Source organism: Tricharina praecox (genome assembly GCF_024521635.1).
Source record: "Tricharina praecox strain CBS 144465 chromosome Unknown BZA05scaffold_5, whole genome shotgun sequence".
Classification (NCBI taxonomy): domain Eukaryota; kingdom Fungi; phylum Ascomycota; class Pezizomycetes; order Pezizales; family Pyronemataceae; genus Tricharina; species Tricharina praecox.
Genome location: NW_026250407.1, coordinates 183,024 through 202,703, shown reverse-complemented (window position 1 = coordinate 202,703; position 19,680 = coordinate 183,024). Strand labels below are relative to the sequence as shown.

Sequence of the window (19,680 nt, the reverse complement as noted above, 5' to 3'; positions counted from 1 at the left end):
CCCTCGCACCCGTCATCTTATCCGTCTGATTCTTCAATCTCTCTGCCAAGCTGCTCTTCCGCCGACACGAACAGCCAGCCAGCCAGCCAGTCTGAAGAGTTGCGAGTTGCAACCACCCTAAGGCACTCGTGGAGATGCCTAAACTAAGCACGAATGTAAGAATTATGCGCCCTTCCGTATGCACCCCAAACCGGTACGAAATGGCACATGTGCTGCCCCTACAAGCGAGAGTGTCTCTCTAGTATCTGCTAGTAGTGTCCTCATGCGGGCGCAGCCAAGGTGTTTGCTGGTTGGCTCGATATCCTCCTCCTACATACCGGGTATGTAAGTCCTTGCTATTCGGACGGGGAAGGGGGGGTGGTGATACCGTCCGTCAGAACGTCTTCGACCCTTCCTCGCCCCGGCAGGAGGCCGTCAGCAGCAGCAATAGCAGCAGCTGTAAAAGAAGCAGATACCTCATACCCAGCAGAACCCAGCAGACGCAGACAGACAGGACCACACAACCAGGCAAACCAAAGCAGACCAATCGACCGCATCAAATCATCCCTCGCGCTCCTGTCCTCCCTCCACCCCCTGTTGCTGTACCCTGCTTTCCAACTCGTCTCCGCATCCCCACCCTCCTCCACGTCTCTACTCTATCTGCTCTCACAATCAACTCCTCCCTCCTCCTCCTCCTCCTCCTCCTCCTCCTCCTCCTCCTCCTCCTCCTCCTCCTCCTCCTCCACATCCCTCCTCCACTATCACCTTCTCATCGTCCTCCTCCTCTTGTCTGCCACCGCCTTACCTCCTCCTCCTCACCATCTCCTACCAAACTATTCCCACCCACCACCCCCAAGACCTCTTGCTCCTCTTGTCTTCCTTTCGCAGTTCCAAGCGAAACCATCCGAGATCCGCATCATAATAAAGATCCCCTCCCCCCCGCGTCCTTCTATCCCACCCCCCGCTTGCCTCCCCTCATTCCAACAAAGGCGACTTCACCCTCCCTCCCCACCCCCCCACCACCCCCGAGAGAGAAAGAGAGAAAGTCAGAGACAGACGCATTCCCCATTCGTGATTGCTTGCAATACCGCACTCGACCCTCCCTCCTTCACTTGGAATACACGAAACAGCTTGTCCAACCAAACAGCACCATCTGCGACCGACCTAACCCGCCCCTCTTCCCTCTCGGTGCAACCTCACTCGATGCGGCCGGTCCCTCTGCGATCCCATCAGCAACTCTACATATCTCGCGCCCAGTCTACCCTCAGAACCATCCGCGTTTAGACTACCGATCTGTGCTCGAGCTACTTCCCTCCGCGATACTCTGTACCTCGGCCATATCAGCACCATTCGACCAGCCGTCGCTCAGATCCACAACCTTTCCTTTGCGCGATATCCATTTCGCCAACCGACAGTTCTTCATTTTTTTTCAACTTGTTTTTTTTCCCTGAATTGTCTTGCGGCGCGCCGTTGAAGCACGCCACCCTCCCTGACTCCTTATCTCTGGGTTTCACCCTTCGATCCCCCTGACGTCAGGTATCGCGTTCAACTCTACCAACCAGTAACTCCCTCCCTCCCTCCCGAACAACCATAATGTCAGCTCCCGCGACGCATCAGAGTCCCGTTGTGCTCCAACGCCAGCATAGCACTCGTCAGCAGCAGCAGCAACAACACCAGCGCCAGCCTTCGACATCGAGAAATACGGCTCCGTCTTCACGAGAAGGCGACCACGGTCTGAGCCAGCTTCCCGCCCGTGACGCCGAAACGTCCCGCCTCGTGTCTGCGTCTGGCAATCCGCCATCGTCCCACCGACCATCCCACTCGAGACAATCATCGGCGATGTCGGCCGCCACACACGCTCCGCCACAACCGCCGGTCGTCATCGACGAAGCGGGTAGGCAGGTGCCTCACGCGCAGCAGCGCCCTAGGAAGACTTCCATTCAGGGCCCAAGCGGGACTTGGAATCTTGGGAAGACGATTGGCGCGGGTAGTATGGGCAAGGTCAAGCTAGCGAGGAGGGCCGACGGGTCGGAACAGGTAACCACACAGTGTAAATCACTCCGGAGGACGTTGAGAGGCTTATCGTTTGTTTGTTCAGGTTGCCGTCAAGATCGTACCTCGGCAGCTTATTCAGGAACACGGCATCGACCCCGCTACAGGTCAACCGTATCCTCCTCGCCATGACGACAGCAAAGAAATACGCACCGCGAGGGAGGCGGCCATCGTCACCCTACTGGACCATCCGTACATCTGCGGCATGCGAGATGTCATCAAGACCAACAATCACTGGTACATGCTGTGCGAGTACGTCAACGGTGGTCAGATGCTGGACTACATCATCTCTCATGGCAGACTGAAGGAGAAACAGGCTAGGAAGTTCGGGAGGCAGATTGCAAGCGCACTGGATTATTGTCACAGAAACTCGATCGTCCATCGGGATCTGAAGATCGAGAACATCCTCATCTCCAAGACCGGTGATATCAAAATCATCGACTTTGGCCTCTCCAATCTGTTCTCGCCCCGTTCACACCTCCGGACATTCTGCGGATCTCTGTATTTCGCGGCACCGGAGTTATTGCAGGCGAAGCAATACATCGGACCGGAGGTTGATGTTTGGAGTTTTGGCATCGTGCTGTACGTGTTGGTTTGCGGAAAGGTGCCCTTCGACGACCAGAACATGCCTGCGCTTCACGCAAAGATCAAGCGCGGAATGGTGGACTACCCGCAATGGCTCTCGAATGGTAGGCCGCGATCCCCCCCTACACTCCGAAGTTGGGAGCGCGCACTGACCGGAAACTCTAGATTGCAGGCATCTGCTCTCCCGAATGCTTGTGACGGATCCCCGGCAACGTGCAACCCTTCAAGAGATCATGACGCATCCCTGGCTCATGAAGGGCTATTCCGTTCCACCGGAGAACTGTCTGCCGGCCCGGGAGCCACTCACTCTCCCGCTTGACCCTCTGGTCATTAGCGGCATGACCGGATTCGAGTTTGGGTCGTCCGAGATCATCACGTCCCAGCTGACAAAGATCGTGTCCTCCGAGGAATATCAGAATGCGGTCAAGCAAGCGCAGCGAGATGCTCCGCTGGCGTCATCCTACCAGGAGAGAAAGAAGCCGTTCGCATTCGACTTCTACAAGCGGCGGTCATCCACGAGTTCGAAGGACACACTCACGAACCTTAGCACCGAGGTCCTGCCATACACACAGACGGATCCGATCAACGCGTACAATCCGCTTGTTTCGGTGTACTATCTCGTCCGCGAGAGACTCGAACGGGATCGCCAGAAGGCAGCTCCTGGATCACACGTGACACTTCCGGCTTCAGAGACCGAGAAGGTGCCACACATGTCGGTACCCAGACAGCCCGAGGCCGCTCACACCAGTGAGACGAGCTACGAGGTGAGGGGCGAGCCGGCCGCTACATCCGGTAGGACAAGACCTAGAGCTCGGACGCATGGAGATGACGAGGTGTCGGAGGCGGTCAAGAATATCAATATGAACAATAGCAGTGGTGTCTCGCCTGCGCCTTCTGTAGCTCCCCCAAAAGTGGAGCAGCCATCTTCAAGAAAGGATCTCTCGGTTGGGGGCATGTTACGCCGGTTGAGCACCAGGCGTCATCAGTCGCATCATCGTGGGGAGTCAACGAAGGGGGATCTAAGCAAGGCAGCCGCACCACCAACCCTCTCACTACAACCTCCAGACCAACCACCTTCCAATCTACCCAAGACCAGTCTTTCGCTGAGGAGGCAAAAGGAACCGGTTCGCCCAACACACAACGACACATCTCAGCCTGGCCAGCCCGACCTCTTGACGCCTCCGACCACCGCTGATGCCGGCGCCAGAAAGACTAAGCCTCTGGGACGTTCTACCAGTGTATCGGAAGTTGACTGGCGACGGAAGTACAGTCGGCCGAGAGCTTCAATGGAACCTCCTGGCACCAGTGGCTCGGAGAGATCGGTGGCGGGAACGGACAACCCCAAATCTTTCGCGCAACGAGCGAAATCGGTTGGACATGCCAAGCGAGACATGATGCAAAGCCGCCGCACAAGGAAGGACGACTCGGGGAGCATGGCTGCCAACCCCGACGATGTCGCAACGGACGACAATGCAGATGTCGCTACTTCCATGGGCAGTGGAGACCCCAATGCATCGGCGACACCGTCATCGGACTTTGTCAAGCCTGTGTTTCTCAAGGGTCTCTTCAGCGTATCGACGACTTCCACAAAACCTCCAATCGAGATTCGAAAGGATATCATCAGGGTGTTGGATCAGCTGGGTGTTTCGTACAGGGAGATCAAGGGCGGCTTCGTTTGCGTCCATCGGCCCAGTATCGACCTTAAGAGCGTCGTCGAAGGCAGCTCTGAGACGGAAGCGACCAACATGGTGTCGACTTCGGCACACCGGCGGAAAATTTCGTTTGGCAACACTGGCGGCAGCAGTAGTCAGCAGGGCTCGTCGTCAAAACAGACATCGTCACGACGACAGAGAGCGGATACCAGCTACACTAACAGTGATGCATCGAACGACTCTGTCAACGACGGTGTTCTGGGTGGTTCTTTGATCCTGCAGTTCGAGATCTACATCGTCAAGGTTCCTCTGCTCTCGCTCCACGGGATCCAGTTCAAGAGTCACAACAAGACCAACACATGGCAGTACAAGAGTTTAGCGAGTCGGATTCTGTCAGAGTTGAAGCTGTAGAGGGTAGCCATGCCAAGAAGTTTGCTTTCTGTCTTTTCCGTTCCGTGTGTTTTGTTGCGCTTCTATCGCATTCCTCCGATTATAGGATCCTTTAATCATCTGCGAATCTCCCACAGGATGGATTCGAGTGTCAAGTTTTTTTTCTCCGTGGCGCTTTCCTCTCCAACTATTTCCCATGTTTGTTCTTTTGGCATACGGTTTCTTCCTGTGTTTTACATACAGCACATGCAACTCCTCTGTATAGGATTGTTTTCATCTTGTTTTGGCTCACGGTTGGCGGTGGAGGTGGTGTCAGCTGTTTACTCTGCAGTGTTTCTCATGTTTTCGGTTTCGGTTTTTTCTTTCCTTTTTTTTTGGTTTGCCTTCTCTTCAGCGGGTGTAATTGGTGTTGTCCGTTTTGAAGCTCTTTCATGTAAATCGTCTTGATATCCCTTTCACATGAGCGGACTGTTGATTACGGGATTCCACGATTTGTTAGTTCAGGTGTCGGGGGTCGGGTGGTGGATGGTGGATGGCGATTGGTTTGTGGGGTTCTTTTTTTCCCTCATGTGTTTATGTCTGTTTCTTTTTCTTCTCTTTCTCCCTCCCTCTCGCGAACGACTGACTTGTGGTATATTGCTATGGTTGGCTGGCTGGATGGCTGTTCTGTTGCGATTTTGTTTCTGTGTATCTATCTTATGAATGCGAGGCAAAATGGAGTGATGTGCTGTGGTTATTGTGTAGGAGTAGCCTAGTAGGAATGCGATAGTTGCTGTAATGTAATTTACGGGGCCCTCTTCTTCTGATAGTGATGGCGGATTGACATCAATCAATGTGATGTACCTACGAGACGGGTTCCTGAACCCTAATCCCTTCGCCACCACCACTGACCAGACGCCATTTAGACTCGGGAGAAGGCAACGGGAGAAGGCAGCTAGCCTCGGTTCGCAACAGAGCGAGTAAACCAGAGCGAGCGTTTCAACGGAAAGTTAAATGACTGTTCTTACGCAAATACTGGAAGACTAGCACTGCTATTGCGTGCAGGTCGAAGCATTTAATGCTGCGTCGCAAGGGAAGTCTTCGATGCGCTTGGAAGCGGCTTGTTTGATCGTCGAGGGCTCTTGTTTGGTGCTATTGAGCTAGCGCTCTTCCGTATAAAACTACCTAAATGCGGGTGGGACATAGCCGCCGATTGCCAAGCTTCGTCAACACTTCCTAGTCATACATACAGCACCTTGAGTACTCCTCATCGGACCGACCATCTCCACTGCCACCACCTCGTGCTCCTTTCTTCTTTTTCTCGACACCAACCACGGAATCAACTACTCCTCTCTTTCGCCGATCGGCTCAACGCGCACCACCACCACCACTACCGCCAGCAACTGTCACGAGCCCCCACCACCACTACCGCCCCCATCATCAGACCAACATGCTTCAGCCCCACCAGGTCTACCAGCAGCAGCAGCACTTCCCGCATCCCGACGGAGGTTGGATTAGCCAGCAACAGCAGCAGCAGCAGCAGCAACAGCAACAGCAGCAGCAGCAGCAGCAGCAACAGCAGCAACAGCAGCAACAGCAACAGCAGCAGCAACAACAACAGCAGCAGCAGCAGCAGCAGCAACAGCAACAGCAACAGCAACAGCAGCAACAGCAGCAACAACAGCAGCACCATGTCAACCCCTACGTTCGAAGCATTGCGATGCCCCAGCACCCCTCGCCAGCTCCGGCACCTACCGGCGGCATGTCGCTGACCTCGCGCTCGATCACGGAGGAGGACACCAAGATCTACACGTGGATCATGGAGCTGGTACAAGGGGACCGAAGGGAGACAGCATTGTTAGAGCTCAGCAAGAAGCGGGAACAGGTGGATGATCTGGCCGTCATTCTGTGGCACTCCGTTGGTTCGTTCACACGCGCGCGCCGCTCGGAGGTGGGGAGACGTGACCGGATTAATTCTAACTTTGTGGACAGGTGTCATGACCTCGCTGCTGCAGGAGATTATCTCGGTTTACCCGTTGCTGATGCCGTCGAGCTTGACGGCCGCCGCGTCGAACAGAGTGTGCAATGCGCTGGCTCTGCTGCAGTGTGTGGCGTCGCACAACGACACCCGTGGATTGTTCCTGCATGGTAGGATCTCTCCGGCGCAAGTGGGGATTGGAAACTGATATCGGTGCCGACAGCGCATATTCCGCTCTTCCTCTACCCGTTCCTCAACACGACATCCAAGTCTCGGCCCTTCGAATACCTTCGGTTGACCTCGCTCGGTGTCATCGGCGCGCTGGTCAAGAATGACTCCTCGGATGTCATCAGTTTCTTGCTGTCGACTGAGATCATTCCATTGTGCCTTCGCATCATGGAGACCGGCTCCGAACTATCAAAGACGGTAGCCATCTTCATCGTGCAGAAAATCTTGCTGGACGACATGGGGCTCTCCTACATCTGCCAGACGTACGAGCGCTTCTATGCGGTGGGGACTGTGCTCAGCAACATGGTTACCCAGCTAGTAGAGCAACAGACGGTCAGGCTGCTCAAACACGTTGTTCGATGCTTCCTCCGGTACGTTTCGCCCCATCTGGCCTTGATTTCTCCTCGCTAACAAGCCGACAGGCTGAGCGACAACCCGAGGGCTCGCGAGGCTCTTCGCCAGTGCCTACCAGAGCCCCTCCGTGACGCCACCTTCTCCTCGGTCCTCCGAGACGACGCGGCGACCAAGAGGTGTCTGGCACAGCTGCTGATTAACCTCTCGGACTGCGTAGCCGAGTAGGAGAACTCAAAACGCTGTGTGCGCGTGCATTAGCCATAATGTATCCTGCTCTGCGTTGCTTTTTTTTTTTTTTTTACCCTATTCTTATTCTACTAAATGGGGCATCTTTCGTGTCGCGAAACTAAACATCTAGAAAGTATATCTTGTGTAATGACCAGCTTACATAATACCTTCCTTCCTTCCTTCTTTCAACTTCAACCCTTCTTTGAATCCTTACTTTTCCTCTTCCTCTTCCTTTCATGTGTAGCTTGCTTTTCATTTTTATTATACCACGCTATGCGGCAACAACGGGGTTGGGGATTGGTGTGGTGTGGTGTGGTGTATTACCTGCTTGCTTTGCTTCATCTTTTACGTTCCATGTATCACGACCTTATCTTTTTTCCTTTTCCTTTCCTTTCCTCCTTCTTGTACAACCGTATCTTGTTTTCTGCTTTTTTCCCCAACATGGCGGCGGAGGGGAAGAATGATTTTTTGGGCTAGGGTTTGCTTTGCTTGTCATGTCTGCTTGTGTTTTTGTGGTTGGTTCGGCGCGGGAGAAAAATGGTGCTTTACTACTTTACAGTTTAAACGATGGCTTGTTCTTGTTCTTATTGTGGTTTCTATAAGAGGAGAGAAGGGGAGAGGAGAGGAGAGTTTTGGAAGATGAAGATGAAGGTTGGTGTGGTAGTGTGGTAGGTAGTGGGACAAAATGGAGGCAGGGAGGCGGAGAGGAATGGGAGGCAGCGAGGAAGGGGTGGCGGGGTGTAGAATACCTATTGTATCTAGGTTGTAACATGATCATGATCGCGATTCTGATTCCGATGGCGGTGGTGCTAGTTTTGGGTGTGTACTGCACTGTGAAGATGGATGGCAACAGGGAATACTATGCGGTGAGGTGAGGTGAGTGTAAATGAACAGAGAGAGAGAACATCAATTTATTGTCGCATGCAGAGTGTTAATGGACACCTAAGGCTGAAGTGATAGTATGCCGAGTTACAGGGTGATCGACTATGATTACGACCTCCTTCTGCCGAGTGATAGAGTGATACCCATGCCGCATAAGGCATAAGGCTGATCGGCCGGCACCGCCTCCGCACGCGTCCCCCCTCCAGCAACCAACCAACAACTTGTCTCCCCCCTCCAGTAACCACAAAGATGTACGGCGACCTCTCCCAAACCCTCATCGCGCACGCGAAGCGGACATTGAGCCTATCCTACCTCCCCCCCTACCAGTCTGAGATCGTCCGCTCGATCACGCGCGAAGTCCGCGACCTCGACCGCGACGTGACCAGCATTCTTGCTCCCTTCACCGACGCTGGCGGATTCGACCCCGCCGCCAGCCCGGCTACAGCGTACACGCTGCTCGTACACCATCTGTGTATGCGCCGGAATAAACGGTGTCTGCTGGCGTATCATAAAGTTAGGGTCGAGAGGATTGAGGGGGTTTGTTGGAGTGGGGGTGGTGGGGGAGGGGAGGGGGGCGGGGGCGGGGGCGGGGGCGGGGGGGAAGGGGGTGCTGGGGGGGAGGGGGGCGGGATGTGGGGTGGGGACGGGGGGGAGGGCGAGGCGCAGGGCGATAGGCTTTCCCCCGAGGAGGAGGAGTATGCGCGTGGGTATGCGGACTTGCTGGCTGCGGCGAAGGGGAGGTGGACGGATGTGGATCTTACGGGCAGTCTGGAGCCCCCCAGGGATCTGTTTGTGGATGTTAGGGTCCTGAAGGACGCGGGTGAGATTCAGACTGAGTATGGGTATGTGAAAATGTCCTGGAAGGAGAGGGGAGGGGAGGGGGGAGGGGTGGGATGGAGGATGTGTGCTGATAAAGGTGGCAGCGCGATCAATTTGACGAAGAATTCCCAGTTCTTTGTCAGGCAGGGCGATGTCGAGAGGTTGATCCAGCAGGGGTTCTTGCAGAAGCTCAGTTGAGGGAAGGGAAGGGAGGGATGGGTGGGAGGCGGGGAGGCGGGAGGGAGGGAGGTCTACGGCGTTTGGGTTGGGTGTGCATTCAGCGTTTTGCAGCATTTGGCGAATACGATCATGAGGTTCGGGCAAACAGACACAGGGCATCTGGCGGATTCAAACCGGGACTGTGGTTGAGGCATCATGAGGAGCTCCGGGAATCCGAATGACCGATACCATACCATACGAAACACCAGTCACCGTCTAGGTTTCCATGTGGGTTGAACACAGTACTAGTAGGTAATATTTACAGCTATCAAAGCCGTCTATAGCAGTTGCCGTCTACTCCCATCAGCCGAGTGAATCAGCCGAGTGATATCCCATCCACATCCATGTACATTACCACCCCCCATCCGCTTTTCCAGCTCACCAGCCAACAAGCACCTCCATAACCCCGATCACCTCGACCGTGCCCCTACCCTTCCTGGAACCCCCCAACCCCAGTCCCCGTGCCGGCCGCGGTTCACCAACAAGTCCCCACACGCTCTCCCACGCCTCTGCATCCCCATCCCTATTCTCCCCGTCCTCAGCACTATCCCCGTCCTCAGCACGACACAGCTCCTCGGCACTATACATCCCCTCCCCCTCCACGCCCCACGGATGCACACTCGGCTGCGCAAACGCCAGCTCCGGCGGCGGGAAGATCGAGTACAAGCTCTGTCTTCTGCTCCTGTCGCCGCCGTTGCCGCCGCTTCTTCGTCTGCCGCGGTTACGGCTGTCGGTGGAGGAGTCGGGGGAAGAGAGGGAGAGGGTGGTGTTGGTAGATGTGGCCGAATCTGGTGAGGCTACACTGCTGCTGGTGGAAGTTGAGGAGGAAGAGCGGTGGAAGATCGTTGTTAGAGTTAGGGAGATGCGCCGGCCTCGGGATAGTGCGCGTGGTCGGTGGATGGTGGGGATGTGCATTATGTTTGGTTGGTCTGGTTGGGGCGAGGTGGGGCGGGGGTGGGTGGGTATCGGGGTGATGTGGGTGGATGTGGGCTTGCGTCGATGAGCGGAGCGGGATGCTGTGCGGTTCGTCACTCGTTCGTTCCTTTGTGCAGGTTGTGATGTGATGTGATGTGATGTGATGTGAATGAGACGTGAAGGTGCGATTGAGTGTGAGTGAGCGTGTATGTGTGTTTGTGAGCGTGAATGAGCGTATGAGCGTGTGTGTGTGTGTAGACGAGTCTGTGGAGGAGGCGCAGCCTTCCTTTTGCTTCCTTTTGCTTTCTTCGATTTATACTGCCGATGTAGAGAGAGAGAGCGAGTGACAAGAACGATACCACCCAAGCACTTCAGTGAGTAGTAGATACTCTACAGACTTCAACATTCGGATGAGGACGAGGACGAGGAATTCTCCATCATATAGTAAATACCCCCCTCCCCCTCCCTCTCCTACCTACTCCCAATGCTACGGGTACGTACCCCGTACACAGTGCACAGTGCACAGCCCACCTATCACGTACCACCACCAGCACCACCACCCCCATCCCAGCACCCCCCCCCCACCTCTCCACCTCTCCACCCCCCTATATTGGTACCTGGTATCCTTCCATGCCCAAGCCTAAGCCACAGGTCCAGGTCAAGGTATCACTCCACGTTTCACGTTGAAACCCATCTCGCACGTCCCACCCAGCAACCTCGCAGCTGGGGCCGGCCGTTATAGCCGGTAAAATGTGCACCCGTCCGTCACCTGCCAGCTTCCTGTGTAGAGCGTGTATACCTTGACATCACATCCCCTCCCGCCAGGCACTCCCGTGTATATCAAGGGGTTACTGGTTACCTACCTACTGGCGATAAGGCGAGCGAGTTCACGGGCTCCATGCTTCATGTAGTACATACTTGGTACATTGTACATATCAACATATCATACATATCAACATATCATAGGTATCATAGTTAAATATTATGCAATAATTAAGTCTACGTATCGTATCTCGCACGCATCTCGCACGTATCTCGCACGCATCTCGCACGTATCTCGCACGCATCTCCCACCCTCCCACCGTTCTATCATAGCAGGTGATTACTCTATACCCCATATCCCCCATCCCATCCCATGGCCACACACACACACACACACACGAGTAGAGTAAAAGGAAGTCTCAAGAGCCAAAACATCAATGTAACAGAACAAAACAAAAACAAAACAAAAAGCCCCCACCCAAACGCCCCCCTCCCAGCAGCCACCTGCCACCTGCTTCATTATTACAATCATCAACTGCATACCTACTGTCTAGGACCTGGGACTGGCATCACCCCTCGCACTCCCGCCAGCACCAGCACCACCAGCACCAGCACCACCACCAGCAGCATTCCCACCAGCACCACCGCCACCACCGCCATTACGACTACCCTGTCTACTAACCTCCCCATTGCGGCTTCCATTCCTGCTGACACTTGGGGATCCCCCCGCGCCGGGACCTATCTGGCTCTCAATGAACGACCTGATCTGATCGCGCCACTCGGAGTCGTCAAGGGCGTCCATGACGACCTGGGGGGCGACCTCACTTGTCTGGCGCTCCGCGGTGGTGGGTGACTGCGCGCCGGCGCCGTACCACAGGCCGATGCCGCCAAAGCCGTCGGATGGCCCCGCGCCCACGCGCGGACTAAGCGCCGGCGAGATCATCGGGCTCGTACTAGGAGACAGGTTGGGCGTCGATATGTACGGTGGCGTGCGCCGGCCCGGACCGCGCTGGCGGAGGAAGCTGAGTGGCTCGTTGCCGTCCGAGAACGGGTTCACGCCGCCAAAGCTGAACGCGCCGCCGCCGGCTGCATCGGTGGGTGAGTCGATGGGGCTGAAACCGCTGGATTCTCCGGTGTTGTGGTAGCTGTCGTCGAACGAGAGGCGAGGGGGCACGACGGGTCCTTCCTCGTTAAGCGTGATCTGGGGGATGTCCGAGTTGTGGGGGACGATGTCGGTTATGTCGCTGGCGTTGTCGACGCGGATCTGCGGCACGGTGGTGGACGGTGCGCGACTGATCGTGCCTGGGGTGATCCGGCCGAGCCTGAGGTCTTTGAAGCGTTTGCTCCAGTACCTGTAACTGCCTGTCAGCGTGTCGACTAATGCAGGGATAGACGGCACATGTGAAACAGGAACTTACAGGGTCAGGAAGAAGTTCGTCACGACATTTCGCTGCACCTGTTCTTCCACTCTCTGCAACCTGTATCGTCGACGCAGGTATTCCTCAAGCCTAGTGTCACAGAGTCAACCACCGGATAAATCCCTCACATCTGCTTCAAGTGTAAAACCAACCTCAGACTCTTGTTGTCGTTGATGAGTTTGTAATGCGCGAGAATCAGCAGGACCGACTCAAACGAGACACCATAGTCCTTATCCGCCGAGACCAAACACTCCTCAAAGAACAGCGTAAAGGTATGCCTCTGCCTGCGGATCTTGTGAACGGGGATCTGCGCGATGCGCCTATTCAATTTGTCCAGGTCAATCCCATGCACGGCCGCCGTCCCCTTGTTGCGACCCTTGGCGCTATTCGGATCGACCCTGCAGTCATCGAGGATACTATGCACCGTAAACGGGTCTTCATATACCCTCATCGCAAAAATCCCCGAGAGCAGACCCAGCAGCCTCGGAAACCTGTCCTTCGCTATGTACCCGGTGCCGTCTGGATCGAGCGTTGCCCAGGCCTGCTTGAACTTGCGGATCTCCTCGCGCGACACCTGCGACGAGTCGCCCGATCGTTGATACACGTAACTGAAACTCTCGAAGATGAGCGAGATGAACATGCTCACGAAGATGTACATGCTCAGAATGTTCCAAGAAACAAACAGTGCGTGGGCGTAAACCTCGCTGCCACAGTCGCTGTCGAAGAATGTCTGGCCACGTACGCACGCCGGCTCGATCACCTCGTAGTCGCTCATGATTTCGTTCCATCCCTCTCTATTTCACACATCAGCATGGGACTTCCATCACCCATGGATCGGAGAAACCCTTACCCGCACGTCATCCTAAACAGCAGGATCAAAGCCTTTGGCACGGTCCTGAAGTTCATATTACCGTTACCGTTCGGGCCGATCTTCGTCAAGCCTGTACCCCAAAACCCAATCAATATCTTCCAATATAAACCAAACGGATCGGGTCACTCACCGAAAGTCTGCGTCAACGCTATCGCATAAACCAAGAATAGCACGAACCAGGTCGCAATCAGGTTCCCGATCGAGGTCAACGACGCGGCCGCAGTCTTGAATAGATGATCCAGCTGGTCGTTGCGTGGGATCAACATGATCACGACCGACACCAGGAACAGCTTCTGCAGCTGGACGAACATCGGATTGGCGTATCCAGCCAGCAGCAGGAGAGTCGTCACGAACGTCCCGCTGACCGACAGCAGCGCGTAGATGTCCCACTTGCTCTTGATGAAATTCGACCATGTCAGCCCCACCACGCGCACAGCCAGGTTGCCGATGAAGGCGATGTTCAGCACCAGGAACAGCCAGTCCCTTGTCCTGTCCAACGAGCCAGGCGAAGGATGGTACTCCAGTAGCAGAAGCAAACCATGGATCATCAATAGAACGGTAACACCTCTCTGCCAATACCCATGCTTGTGCGTCGCCCTCTGATAGCACCAACCCTTCCACTCCGAGTCGGGACTCTTATCCGGCCGCTTCGACGGCGAGACCTGTCTCAGCAATTTCCTCAGCTCGAGCCACGTGCGCTGATCCGCCGTCAAGAACGCCACACCGGTCTGTTCCGTGTAATTCCGCATAAACACAGACACGAACAGTGTCAGGACGAAGACAGCTCCCAGCAGATTGAAGACGAGGAAGAACAGCGAGTTGACCTGGGAGTGAAACGGTTGCGGCTGCATTCCCTTTCCGACGACATTCTGCGCGTTGAACATGACCCCAGTCCAGCCTTCTTGACTGACAATCTGGAACAGAATAAACAAGCTGGTGCCAAAGTCGTCAAAGTTGAAGTACGGATTCTCGACGACTCTTGGCGCGAGGACGTCCCACTCGAACGGCTGGCTGGCGTACTCGTGTATGCAGTCGGTAAGGTTCACTATGCCGTTGCCGTCGTTGCACGCATCCATCTGGCCGGCAAACAGGTTGACTCCGTAGATGGCGAACGGGATGATCAGCGACAGCGACACGAACGCGGCAGACAGAATCTTCTTTCCGCCCAGAATCACAACCGAATGAAACGTATCCTGCGCTGTACCACTGATGTTGAGCAGCCTGAGCGCACGCAGCGCCTTGAACGCACCCACAGCCCTGCTGATCTCATCCTTGTTGGTCAGGGACGACGCAACACTGATCCACAGCGTGATGAGCACAATACAATCGATGATTCCCCACGATCCGCGCAGATAGGCATTCGGCGTCCAGATCAATCCGTCCGCGATGATCTTGATTGCCGACTCAAACGTGAACAGCACCACAAATCCCGCGTCCACCAGAGTAAACCAGTTCTTGCGCGAATTCCCATTCTTGGAAAAATACTCCTTCTGGTAGAGCGGCGTAGTGAAGCAAGCCAACACAACCATGGCCACGATGGCACAGTAGATGATGATCGAAAACGCGTAACTGATCGTGGTGTTGGGAGGCAGACCAGCATATCTGACGTTAGCACGACTGGGCCCCACCATCCTCTGACACATGCGCCTGATCGGGTTCTGAGGACCGAAGATGAACAGCGAGACATTGTAATTAGGGTGCTTAGCCAGGTATTCCCTCTGTGCGCGCTTCCTCCGTTCCGCCTCAGTGACCACCTCCTGCGCCAGCGCCGTCGGCGCCAGATCCGCCACGGACCGCGACTGGAACGAGTAGAACGGGTTCGTCTCGCGATCCCTCCACACGCCCTTGGCCTTGGCAAACCACCGCTTATAGAACCTCTTCCGCTTCTCCTCCTGCATCTGCAGGTTCTCGACGGCGGCGGCGACGGCAAACTTGGCTCCTGCCGTGACATCCTGGCGATGTTGGTGTTCTCCCTCGTCGAGGAACGACTCGACGATCGCCTGTTTGGTCAACATCTCGAACGCGGCCTGCTTGGATTGCGCGGCCTCCGTGTTCATCTTGTTCTTCTTTGACGAGAACAGTGACGAGAGTTTGAGTCCTTGGGTGGGCGCCCTGTAGCTCTTGTTCTGTAGAAACGCCTTGACTTGGTGCATCCGCTTCTCGTCCTCTGTAACATCGAAATTCTCCTGGATGACAGCAATAAACATGTTCAACACGATGACTGTAGACCGCATCAGCACAAATCACGTCGGAAGATCGGAGGGACAACTTACAGTTCCCAAGAATGAACCACCCAATAAAGAACATAGCACTGATCCAACCGACACCGTACGGCTGCTGTGCCTCAGTAGCCATGTACAGCAGCGACGTCCAATCCTCGCTCGAGAACACCTGGTACATTCCCAGGAAGGCATTAAAGATGGTAAAGAAGCTGACAGGCGTCGTCTCGCCCCCGATCTCTGCCGGAATATCGCCTCTGACGATTTGCACAGCAAACAGCGCGCAGAGAAACGTGAGGAGGATCACAAAGAATATCAAGTTGAACAGGCCCGAGACGTTACCCAAAACCTTGGCCAGAAGGTTCCGCGTCACCGGAATCGCCCAGACCAGCCGGTATACCCGCAGGATCTGGAAGGCGGTGAGCCAGTCGTAGATCCTTCCGCCGTGTCGCACCGGCGGGAGTAGTATGATGCAGGTGATGACGGCCAGGAAAAGATCCACCCAGTTCCTCCGCTTGGTGTGAAACCCTCTCCAGTCCGAGACGAACCGGAAGATGATCTCGAAGAGAAGGATCAACGTGACGCTGGCCTCAACCCGATCAATCATCCTCTCTTCCCTTTCGCGCATCCGGGCACTGCGGAACGTCTGCGCAAACAATCCCGCCCCGATGACGACGATCCAGAGGTGGCGCGAGAGATCGTAGATCTTCTTGAGCGTGCTCGGCTTCCGCTCCGCCTGGCCGTCGTTGTTGTGGACGGATGAAACGTCGTCTGCGGAGAAGGCGCTCTTACTGGATTCCTCCCGGATGACTTGAAACGAGGATGTAATGACTGCAATCAACTGTTCACACCATTAGAGCTGTCCGCTGATCCCAGAGAGCTGAACACTTACCAAATTCGCCAACCAAAACGCCAGAATGATAATCGCCGCAATGAAAACTGTGTCCAATCAGCAACCACTCCCTCGCATTCACTCAAGCGCACTCACAGCAAGAAGCAGCCAAGTAATCACTATCAGCGGTGTAGTACAGGAGGTCCGAGAACGTATTCGCCGTCATGACAACAAAGACGAGTTCCAGACTCTGGACGATATTGTCGAAGCTGACAGTGCCAGCATATGGATTCCCAACGACCATGCACAGCGAATTCGGCGGACAAATGTACCCCTTCGCCTTCTTCGCGCCGGGCGTGATTCCATCCCTGAGTAGAAACGGCCTCGACCTTCCGGTCAACGGGTCCATGTATCCGCCGCAGAACTGAAACTCCTGCGTGTAGTTCGGCTGCAGCCCCTCAGGATCAACCCAGACGCAGTTTCTCTCGAGCGAGCCCTTGAAGCTCTGCACGCCGATGACGGCAAACACCAACCAGAAGAAGCCGATCAGGAAGGCGACGTGGACGAGCAGCGGGGCGGCCTTCTTCAGACTGCGCAGGATGACCGAGGTTCCACTGGTAATTCCCAACAGCCGCAGGATGCGCAAACAGCTCATCATGCGGAACACGTAGAGGTGGCGCTCCGCCTCGAGTCCGGATACACACAGCCCAAGCGATATCCAGTACGAGATCACGGCTACAAAGTCCAAGCGATTGAAAGAGTGGCGGAGAAACGCTCGTCTAGCGAGCCGGAATCGGGCTTGCGATTGTATGGATCCCGACCCGGGAGCGTCCGATCCTTCCGCCATGTTGAGTTGCGTGATGGACCGCATGAGCGATGGTGGTTCGTCCATTCTGGTCGGCGAGACTGCACGTATATTATCGACCCTTTTGGGCGTCAAAAAAGTTTTCGCCTTCAAGACGATCCTCCGGCGGAGACCACCTCTTGCTTCTGGATCATCTTCCTGGACGGGATTCATAAAGACGCCAGAGACAATACATCGCGCAACGATTTCGATTCTACTTGTGTCAAAACCGAATACAGACCTCCGATGCATGGAGGATTCTTACGTGTATATACTGAAGAGGACGAGCAAGGCATAATCAATTGGCGAAGTTCCCCAGCTCTTAGCTCTCGGGTCGTCGAAGACACTCGGAGCCGAATCAATCGTGAGCAGTATTGTCTGGACCAAGATCAAAAGCAAAATCAACGGCTCGATCGCGCTGAATAACACCTGTCAGCCCCCGTCTCGCGCACTCCCTTCCCGAGATCTCATCAAACTCACGGATGAATGAGCACATCACACAGAATCAGCCTGACGCGACTGGTCGGCGAGAAAATCCTGAGAGTATTTCCCTTGAGCGGATTGACCTGTTCCCTCCACGGTCTTCGTTCCTGCGACGGTTTTCTCAGCAGCTTTGGCTTCTCCAGCTGGGAGCCTCGATCGCCGCTCGCGCCGCCATCTCCATCTCCCACATCCTCAATCTCGATCTCTGGCACACTCGTCCGTCTGCTTTCGGAATAACTCTTATTCGAGCCCTTCCTTCTTATCGTCTGTTCGACGGCCTCGGGGTCGTTACTCAGATTGACCACGCGCTGGGACATGTTCTGGACGGCCATGGAGACTCTTCGCACTGGCGACGCCCCGGGGGAGAGGGATCTGCTTCCCGAACCCGTCCGCGACGGCGAGGGGCGAATGAACGAGCCCGACCGCGTGCTGCCCGACGCTTTACTAAGGCTCCGGCTCAGCCCCTCCTCGGCCGCGTGCAGGTCGTCGCCCAACGACGTCCCCGGCGCAAACCGCACCGACTGCGTCGACAGCCGCTTTTCTGTCCCCGCGATGGGCGCCTGGTTGTCCGCCAGCGGCGCCGAGTCGTCGTCGACACCCATACCACCCACACCACCCACCCCGCCCGACCCGGAAGACCCCCGGACCCCGCCGCCGCCTGCGTAGCCAATATCGCCGTATCCATACCCGTCGTTATCGTCGTCATCATCATCTCCATACGGCGGCAACCCCAACCCCAGCCCCAACCTCAACCCCAACGCCGTCGTCGACGTTACCGGCTCACTCAGATGCGCGGTACGCCCGCTTGCCGTACTCGCCCCAGCGGTGGACCCACTCCTTGCCTCCCTCTCCCTCCCAGAGTTCGCAGTACTCGCCTTCCTCCCCGGCAACCAGCTCCCCCGTCCCCTCACGCTTCCCAGCGCCTCATCCACCTCGCCCCTCATGCGCTGGACTTCATCACCTCCATAACCATCCCCCCCATACCCAGCGTACCCCCCGCATCCATACGAAGGCACCTGCAGATCCGGCACCCCCAACGGCGCCTCCGGCCCGCCGCCACCTTCGAGCCGGTCGTAGCTGCTGCGCCGTCGCAGGTGCGTACTCAGCCTGCGCCCGAGATCCGCGCCGTGGTGTAGGAGCGAGCGGCTGCGGCTGGCGGAGCGGCTGCGCGGGTGGGAGTCGGAGAGGGTGTGCGTGAGGGTGTGCGTGAGGTCTTGGAGGGGGATTGGGGTGTTGTGGGGGTCGTTGTGGGGGTCGTGACCGCCGCCGCCGGAGGAGGTCGACATGGTCTATGTGAGGCGGAGGGATGGTACGCGTAGGTAGGTCGTGGGCTGGGAATGGACGGGTGCGGGTGCGGGTGCGGTGGAGTGGAGTGTGGTAGGTAAGCCGTGTCGTGTCGTCTCGTGTCGAGTCGAGCGGGTCGTGTCGAGTCGAGCGGGTCGTGTCGAGTCGAGCGGGTCGTGTCGAGTCGTGTCGGCCGTGTCGTAAGCAGGATGTAGGTACGGTACGAGGGAGTGAGCGTGCAGAGCAGAGCAGTGCGCAACGAAAACCGGCGGAGGAGAGCAGGAGTGAGTGATACGTAGACGTCTACTCAGTACGGTACTAGGTAACTACAGTACTCTATGCTAGATGCATTTTCTGTGGAGCGAGAGTGAGTTGAGTTGCGTTGCTGCGTTCAGGTTCAGGTCCGGGATCTGCAGTAACTACTCTACGACCAGGGATGAGGTGCGGTATAGTACTCTATGTAGGTTGGTAAGTATGATATGTAGGGTGGGTGGGTGTGGAGATCCGATTTCTGGCTGGATGGGACGGCCACGGACGGCGGACAGACAGACAGACCGCGCCTCAGCCTCGAAGGGACAGACGTCAGGAAGCGCAGCACAGCACAGCACCCTGCATCAACCACTGCTTCCTCTAGCTGTTCTGAGGCACCTTACTCTACTAGTACTATACTAACTAGCAGTTGGTTAGGGCAGAGCCAGAGAGAGCTC

At 55.9% G+C, this 19,680-nt stretch overlaps 6 protein-coding genes across 6 annotated transcripts; 4 read left to right on the top strand and 2 right to left on the bottom strand.

The window, feature by feature from the left end:
• Nucleotides 1-1,818: 1,818 nt before the first annotated feature.
• On the top strand, nt 1,819-4,679 carry BZA05DRAFT_333579 (kinase-like domain-containing protein; the record flags this gene model as incomplete). Its single annotated transcript, XM_051480692.1, has 3 exons — nt 1,819-2,016; nt 2,078-2,720; nt 2,782-4,679. The coding sequence occupies 3 exons, from the start codon at nt 1,819-1,821 to the stop codon at nt 4,677-4,679; spliced, it is 2,739 nt and encodes a 912-aa protein (XP_051341892.1).
• A 1,531-nt stretch (nt 4,680-6,210) lies between these two features.
• BZA05DRAFT_389305 (uncharacterized protein) lies at nt 6,211-7,497 on the top strand. The gene is made up of 4 exons (XM_051482758.1): nt 6,211-6,559; nt 6,630-6,785; nt 6,839-7,214; nt 7,266-7,497. The coding sequence occupies exons 1-4, from the start codon at nt 6,358-6,360 to the stop codon at nt 7,420-7,422; spliced, it is 891 nt and encodes a 296-aa protein (XP_051341891.1). The 5' UTR covers nt 6,211-6,357; the 3' UTR covers nt 7,423-7,497.
• BZA05DRAFT_389304 (uncharacterized protein) lies at nt 7,482-8,306 on the top strand. Its single transcript, XM_051482757.1, has one exon. It carries the CDS (start codon nt 7,519-7,521, stop codon nt 7,900-7,902), a length of 384 nt encoding a protein of 127 aa, XP_051341890.1. The 5' UTR covers nt 7,482-7,518; the 3' UTR covers nt 7,903-8,306.
• Nucleotides 8,307-8,497: 191 nt separating this feature from the next.
• On the top strand, nt 8,498-9,340 carry BZA05DRAFT_349042 (uncharacterized protein). Its single transcript, XM_051481242.1, has 3 exons — nt 8,498-8,860; nt 8,912-9,149; nt 9,231-9,340. The coding sequence occupies exons 1-3, from the start codon at nt 8,557-8,559 to the stop codon at nt 9,322-9,324; spliced, it is 636 nt and encodes a 211-aa protein (XP_051341889.1). The 5' UTR covers nt 8,498-8,556; the 3' UTR covers nt 9,325-9,340.
• Nucleotides 9,341-9,601: 261 nt separating this feature from the next.
• BZA05DRAFT_389299 (uncharacterized protein) lies at nt 9,602-10,687 on the bottom strand. The gene has a single exon (XM_051482756.1). It carries the CDS (start codon nt 10,258-10,260, stop codon nt 9,724-9,726), a length of 537 nt encoding a protein of 178 aa, XP_051341888.1. The 5' UTR covers nt 10,261-10,687; the 3' UTR covers nt 9,602-9,723.
• A 740-nt stretch (nt 10,688-11,427) lies between these two features.
• On the bottom strand, nt 11,428-18,290 carry BZA05DRAFT_389296 (Ion transport protein-domain-containing protein). The gene is made up of 10 exons (XM_051482755.1): nt 17,687-18,290; nt 17,472-17,624; nt 16,519-17,420; nt 16,423-16,469; nt 15,585-16,371; nt 13,442-15,532; nt 13,291-13,381; nt 12,593-13,234; nt 12,441-12,530; nt 11,428-12,374 (listed from the first exon to the last, which is right to left on the bottom strand). The coding sequence occupies exons 1-10, from the start codon at nt 18,019-18,021 to the stop codon at nt 11,573-11,575; spliced, it is 5,940 nt and encodes a 1,979-aa protein (XP_051341887.1). The 5' UTR covers nt 18,022-18,290; the 3' UTR covers nt 11,428-11,572.
• Nucleotides 18,291-19,680: the final 1,390 nt, after the last annotated feature.